This window comes from Cervus canadensis, chromosome 29, assembly GCF_019320065.1.
Source record: "Cervus canadensis isolate Bull #8, Minnesota chromosome 29, ASM1932006v1, whole genome shotgun sequence".
NCBI lineage: Eukaryota > Metazoa > Chordata > Mammalia > Artiodactyla > Cervidae > Cervus > Cervus canadensis.
The window spans coordinates 25,987,969-25,994,979 of record NC_057414.1 but is presented as its reverse complement, the minus strand read 5'-3'; the positions used below and the strand labels follow the sequence as shown (position 1 = coordinate 25,994,979).

General features: G+C 40.4%; 1 protein-coding gene across 1 annotated transcript; it reads right to left on the bottom strand.

Annotated features, from left to right (window-relative positions):
- Nucleotides 1-3,975: 3,975 nt before the first annotated feature.
- On the bottom strand, nt 3,976-4,938 carry LOC122430712 (olfactory receptor 151-like). Its single transcript, XM_043451545.1, has one exon. It carries the CDS (start codon nt 4,933-4,935, stop codon nt 3,976-3,978), a length of 960 nt encoding a protein of 319 aa, XP_043307480.1. The 5' UTR covers nt 4,936-4,938.
- Between the last annotated feature and the right edge of the window lie 2,073 nt (nt 4,939-7,011).

The following is a 7,011-nucleotide window of genomic DNA, read 5'->3' as shown; positions in this document are numbered from 1 at the left end:
AGTTTTCTTAGGTGTGATGTTTCTTTTCAATATGTCCTTCAAATATCCATCTCCATCTCTTTCTGTATATCTGTATGTATCTCTATTTAAAACTGGGAAAATTTTCCTTGAATTATAGTTTTCATTGTTTGTTCTGTCCCTTGCTTTACTTTTCTTCTTTGTGACTTCTACTCACCAAAGATTAGATCTCCTTTGCCTGGTATTCACATTTGTTTCTTCCCATAAATTTCTTCATTTCTTTCTTTTTCTTTTAATCCCCCCTTTCCACCTTCTGGTTCTCCTAAAGTATCATCTGTTGTGTTTATTGGCTCTTCTATGACTTCTAATTCAATTTAATTTCCTAAATTATTTTTCCTTTTATTTCTAGTAATTTCTTGAGTTATTGTACAATTATTGCATTTTTCTGAGTTTTGTTATTCTTTCACACCTTGTATCATTTTTGAAATATGTCTTAACTCATTTTTGTAGAATGTAATAATATTCTTTCACTTGTGGGTGTGTGCTATGGACTGAATTGTGTTCTTTCCATAAGCCATCCACCACAAGCAATTAAAAACTGGAAGATACATATAAAATAAGTGCTTTCAGACATTGGACAACATTGATGCTGAATTATGACCCAAGACAGAAGAGGAACAAATGACAGGAGCTTTATATTTATCCTATTTGTCTGGGGACACTTTCTAGATCATGGCCCAAAGAAGGTATATGAAAACAAAGGACAACATTTTTGATGAGTTGAGAAGAGTGGAGCAAAATGTTGGGAGGTGGAAGTAGTTGGAATGGGCGGTGAAGCATAGGAAGTCACAGGGAAAGAAGGACAGAAATGAGTTCTTGTGTCTTTGCCTGAGTTTTGTCTAGGCCACATGTTTCTAAGATAGATCTCCATAAAGTTGGGCAAAGAATAAATACCTGGAAACTTTAAGCTAATAAGTGATTATCAGAGTTACACAGGTCTGGGAACCCTGAATATTCATTGAAAGGACTGATGCTGAAGCTGAAGCTCCAATAGTTTGGCCACGTGATGTGAAGACCCAACACATTGGAAAAGATCTTGATGCTGGGAAAGGTTGAGGGCAGTAGGAGAAGAGGGTGACAGAGAATGAGTTTGTTGGGTGGCATCCCCGACTCAATGGACATGAGTTTGAGCAAACTCTGGGAGATACTGATGGACAGGGAAGCCTGGCATGCTGCAGTCCATGGGGTTGCAAAGAATCAGACAAGACTTACTGACTAACAGTAAGCCAGTAAGGAGATTAACTTTAAAACCTGTAGCATTCCCTAGAGTGCTCAGAAGTTTTATATCTTAACATTAGTGCTAAATTTGTTCTAGAATAAAAGCTATACTTGATATGTACTAACAAAACTTAAATATTAAGCCTCAGAAATATCAAGACACTCAAGTAGCTTAACTGGCTGCCAAAATAAACTTAAAGACATTTTAAAGAAACAAAAAACAGTTAAGAAAGTCAACAAATCTGCAGCATCATATCAAAAATCATTATATATTCAGATAAACAGGAAAATGTGTAAGAAAAGCAGGAAAAAGAAGTGCTGTTTTCATTTCAGCAGGAAGATGGTGCAGGGGCATAAGGTTCAAAACAGATTATTATAACACTACATTCCAGTCTGGGGTGCCCTCCTCCCCATGAAAAATAGGTAGAGTAGACACTTTGGAATGGCTCTCTCAATATCCATTCTACCCTCCTTCTAGTCAGGTTAAACAGCTGAAAATTCCATATTCCAAATTGCATTGTAGCTATAGTCATGGATGTGAATTTTCCTGTTGTTCGGTTGCTAAGTCATGTCTGATTCTTGGTGACCCCATGGACTGCTGCACGCCAGGAGCAAATCTCCTGGAATTTGCTCAAACTCATGTCCATTGAGTCAGTGATGTTATCCAACCAACTCGTCCTCTGTCGTCCCCTTCTCCTCCTGCCCTCAATCTTTCCTGGCATCAGTGAGTAGGCTCTTCACATCAGGTGGCCAAAGTGAATTAGTTCTCACTAATGAAATGTTTTTTGTATGAAATTTTAAGGGTGGGAGTGAGGAGGATCTCACTTTTTAGTGTATATCATAATCAACAGGAGATCTATTAAAATATAGATTGCTGGGGCCCACCCAGTAATTCTGTAGGTGGGGAGCAGGAACCTCAAGTTTGTGTCTGTAACAAATTGCCAGGTGATGTTCAATCCCTGGGTTCAGTTACTGTTTATTGATTTTGTGAGTATGAGGGCCACTTGTCAGGATGGCATTGATCACAGTGGAAGCTGGAGCTTCTTGATGAGTAGATCACATCTGCTGTGAAGTCACTTTGAGGGGGCATCCTCACCCTTTCTGTAGTCATTCAAAAAAACTTACCAAGTCATTTCCTCTGTTAATGCCATTTCTGCTTGAGAAAACTAGAGTTATTCCAGTTTCCCATAATAAACCACTGATATAAACAATAGAATACCAAAACTAGCTAGAAATGACAAGAAGATATCTACACTGTACAAGGTGTTTGCATTATATCAGGCTGCTGAGTCTAAGACATGTATCCTTGATATTGGCATAAAGCAAGGGGAGTGGGGAGAAACTTTGTCTCATTGCCACTGGATTTACTGGGTGAGGTTGGCGGTAGATCTCTGAGTTAATTAAGCAGGACAAGAGGGCTTGCAGCAATGGATAATCTGGGTGACCAACCATCTTGGTTTGTGTGGGACCAAGGGATTTTCCAGGGTGTGGGCTTCCAGTGCTAAAAGTGGTGAAGTGCCAGGCAAACCAGAGTGTCACTCTAGTGTAATCTTCCCTTAGTTCTACCGAAGAAGCTGTCTACAAATAGGAAGGGGCTAGGGCAGATGACCAAAGGTGGGGATCTGAGGAACTGGTTTTAGGAGGCATGTGAAATTGAAAGGGCAGGCTGTTCAGAAGGCGATGTGCCAGCCTAAAGCAAAGGGGACTTTTGAGAGCTAAGAGTGTGAGTTCTGAAGTCACTTAGACTTGGATTTGAATCTCAGTGTCTTTGTTTAACAGCTGTGTGATCTTGAGAAAGTTACTAAACCAAGTTTCCACTTTCCACAATGACATGGGGAAAACAATACACCAAACTGTTGTGAGGTATAATTGAAATAATGCATATAAACCTTTTAGAAGAGTTGCTTAGCTCAGAGTAAGCCTCCCTAAACATGTTGGTGGCTGGCATTACTATTATTGTTACTAAGAAAGTCACATAAAGGAATCAAGTACAAGCCCTTTGGTAGAGATCAGGAGAAAGGAGTGAGAGATTGGAGAGGAGGAAGTCTAGATGAGAAATGCTCTGGGCATCACTTGTTGGTGACTTTCAATCCACCTCTCTTTGCCTTGTATACTCCCAAGTGCAAAAAGGAGGAACTAAATTGAGTAATATTTTCTACATAGAAGATAATAAAAAAGTGGTTGACTTTCAAACTCAATGCTTAAAGTTTACTTTTTATTGAAGTATGGCTGGTTTACAATATTAAATTAGTTTCAGATGTACAAAGAAGTGATTCAATATTTTTATACTTTATTGCATTTAAAGTTACTGTAAACTAATGGCTATGTTTCCCTGTGCTGTACTATACATCCTTGTTACCTATTCATTTCATACGTAGCGGTTGGTGTCTTTTAATCCCCTACCCTTATCTTGCCTTCCCTCCTTTCCTCTCTGTGGTAGTAATCACTGGTTTGTTCTCTATATCTGTGAGCCTGTGAAAGTCTAAAATTTGTGTTAAATTACAATAGAGATAATAGAGTTTACCAAAGGGACAGAAGAAGGAAAATAGACCCCAAATAATAAAAAAAGAACTTGATATCAGCTAGCTTCATATAGAAATGAGGTAAAGAATGAGGAGGGGGCAAAGGAAGAGGGAAAGAGGCAGGTGCAGTCACCCAGCCATGCAGAGAAGGGAGGATTTCCCATCCCGGGTGGGGAGCATTCAGAGGCTTCCCTCTGGGATCCCAAACAACTTATTTTTAAAATTGAAAAAGGGTAATAGCATTTGTATCAAAACATTTTTCTCTCAGAGTTTTATGCATGGCAGCCTTTACCTCCTTATTCCTCAAGCTGTAGATCAGGGGGTTCAGCATGGGGATCACTGTGGTGTAGAACACGGAGGCCACGTTCTCCTGGGCCAGGGAACTGGCCGTGGAGGGTTTCAAGTACATGAAGGCGGTTGTTCCATAGAAAATCCCCACAGCTGCAAAGTGTGAGCTGCACGTGCTGAAGGCTTTGGCCCTTCCCCCTGTGGTGCTGATGTGGAGGATACTGGACAGGATGAAGGCATAGGAAATTAGGACTGTTAAGCTGGTGACTACAATGTCGAATCCAGCCAGAACAAAGACTGTCATCTCAGTGTCATAGGTGCTAGAGCAAGAGAGCGTCATGAGGGGGAGGATGTCACAGAAGTAATGACTGATAAGGAAATCACAATAGGACAGTTTCAACATGAGGCCAGTCTCTATGGTTGAGCCAATGAATCCTATGGCATAGACCCCAGCCATCAGCAGGGAGCAGACTCGATGAGACATGATGATGTTGTAAAACAAAGGTCTGCAGATGGCAACATAGCGGTCATAGGCCATCACTGTCAGCATGTAACACTCAGCAATGGCAAACACCAGGAAGAAGTACAGCTGGAACATGCACCCTGCATAGGAGATGATGTTCTTCTCAGACACAAAGTTCACCAGCATCTTAGGGGTGGTGACAGAGGAGTAGCAGAGATCCAAAAAGGACAGGTTGCTGAGGAAATAGTACATGGGGGTGTGAAGCGGAGCATTCAGACAAATCAGTGTTATCACACCCAGGTTCCCTATCATGGTGACCAAGTAGATCCCGAGGAAGAGGAAGAAGAGGGGGAGCTGGAGCTCTGGCCGATTTGTTAAACCTCCAAGAATGAACTCTGTCACTGTGGAGTGATTTTCTGCAGCCATTCTCCTCTGGTTGGGTGTCCTGTGGGGACAGAAACGAAGATCTCTGTGAAGGAGGGGGCAAAGGAAGAGGGAAAGAGGCAGGTGCAGTCACCCAGCCATGCAGAGAAGGGAGGATTTCCCATCCCGGGTGGGGAGCATTCAGGGGCTTCCCTCTGGGATCCCAAACAACTTAGTTTTGATCATGCTTTGCTTGATCAAGCTAGTTTGTGCATCTCAGGCCAGCTGAGCGATCCTGGGATCCTTCCTGATGAATGCTCCTTTATCCTGCTTTTTCTTTTTTTGGGGGGAGGAAGACCAGATGCTAGGTATTTTAAAGATCATGGAGATGAGAGGAATAGGGGGCAAGATCTAGAACTTTTACAACATTCACATTCTGAAATATCCTAGAGTAGTGAGTTTTAAAGTCTAGTCCCTGGGCCAGCATCATTGGCGTCACTTGAAGACATCAGATATGCAGATTCTCAGGCCTCATCCCAGACCTTCCAAGTCAGGAACTCTAGGATGGGACACAGTGATCTGTGTATCATACTGTCTCCAGGAAAGGCTGATGCAGGCTCAAACCTGAAAACTTCAATCCTGTAGGTAATAAGCATAGAATTCATATTTTTTAGTTGGAGATGTATTTGCTTCAGAAATGAAATTTCTCTGTTGTATATGCAAGTCTTAAGTATTCATTTATTTTGAACATATGAATACTTATCTCAAATTGATGCAGTACTAGGGTGAAATGGTTACTATATATGTATCTTTTAGCTAGAGGTCAGTTTCTGTAACTGAAAGATGAAGATATTAATAATAGTGATAATAATTCCAAAGTTGGTTGTAAAAGTGGTATGGGATATTGCATAGTTAGAAATATTTTTTCAAGAAGTTAGTTCCTATAATAATGTGGGTTGTCATTGGGTGTCTGGAATTTATTCTTAGATTTTTATCAAATCATGCCCAAGGCAATTGTTCTCAACATTTCTTGTATTTATAATCACCTGGAGCATTTAAAAAGTATTGATGGCTGCTTTCCACTCACAGAGGTTCTCATTAAAATATATCTGTCATAAAGCCTGGGCTGTGATACCTTCTATAGTCTAGAGTAAGTTCTCAATATTATTATTATTATTTTTAGGTCTATTTTCAGATCATAATATCAAACCATGGCCCCATTTTCTCCTTAATGACAAAGTACTGAAATTATAGACATGCTTCTGTAAGAAGCATGGATTATCATTGCTGAGTATATCTATAGATATCCCTTCTCTGACAGGTATTTCTTAAGCTAAAACCCTTAAATTTGCACTGTTTTAATTGTTTACTTATACAGTTACTATCTTTTGTATAATGCTCTTCAGAGGTCAGTCTCATTAACTTGTCCCACAAATCTTGGGTATGTGGATAAATATGTTTAAGAAGCAGAAATTTTAAACCCATGTTCACATTGAGAAAACCACAGTGCCAGACAAAAGTGACTTTCCCGAGGCTTCCTAATTATCAAGGACTTGCTTTTCTTTGATCGTGAGCTCTTCCCTTGGCCCAAGTGTGTAGCCTTAGAAATCTGCACACCTACAGCCCAGAGGAATTTTGTGGTGGAATGTGTTTTACACTGGGCGTGTTAGCTTGTGCACAGTATATAAAAAATATGAATGCTATTATTTCCCTCTTCTCTAGGAAAATGAAGCCTAAAAATTCAACTACCCTAAGTCATAAAGCCAAGCAAGACACAGAACTGAGTCTAACCCATCTCAAAACTCACTACTGGACACTCCATTGCACTCCAGACAGAAGAAATCCAGTTCCATGCACCAGAACACCGACGCAATCTTCCCTAACCAAGAAACCTTGACAAGCCAATCGTCCAACCCCACCCACTGGGAGATACCTCAACAATAAAAAGGAACCACAGGCCACCAGAATACAGAAAGCCCACTCCAGACACAGCAATCTAAACAAGATGAAAAGGCAGAGAAATACCCAACAGGTAAAGGAACATGAAAAATGCCTACCAAGCCAAACAAAAGAGGAGGAGATAGGGAATCTACCTGAAAAAGAATTTAGAATAATGATAATAAAAATGATCCAAAATCT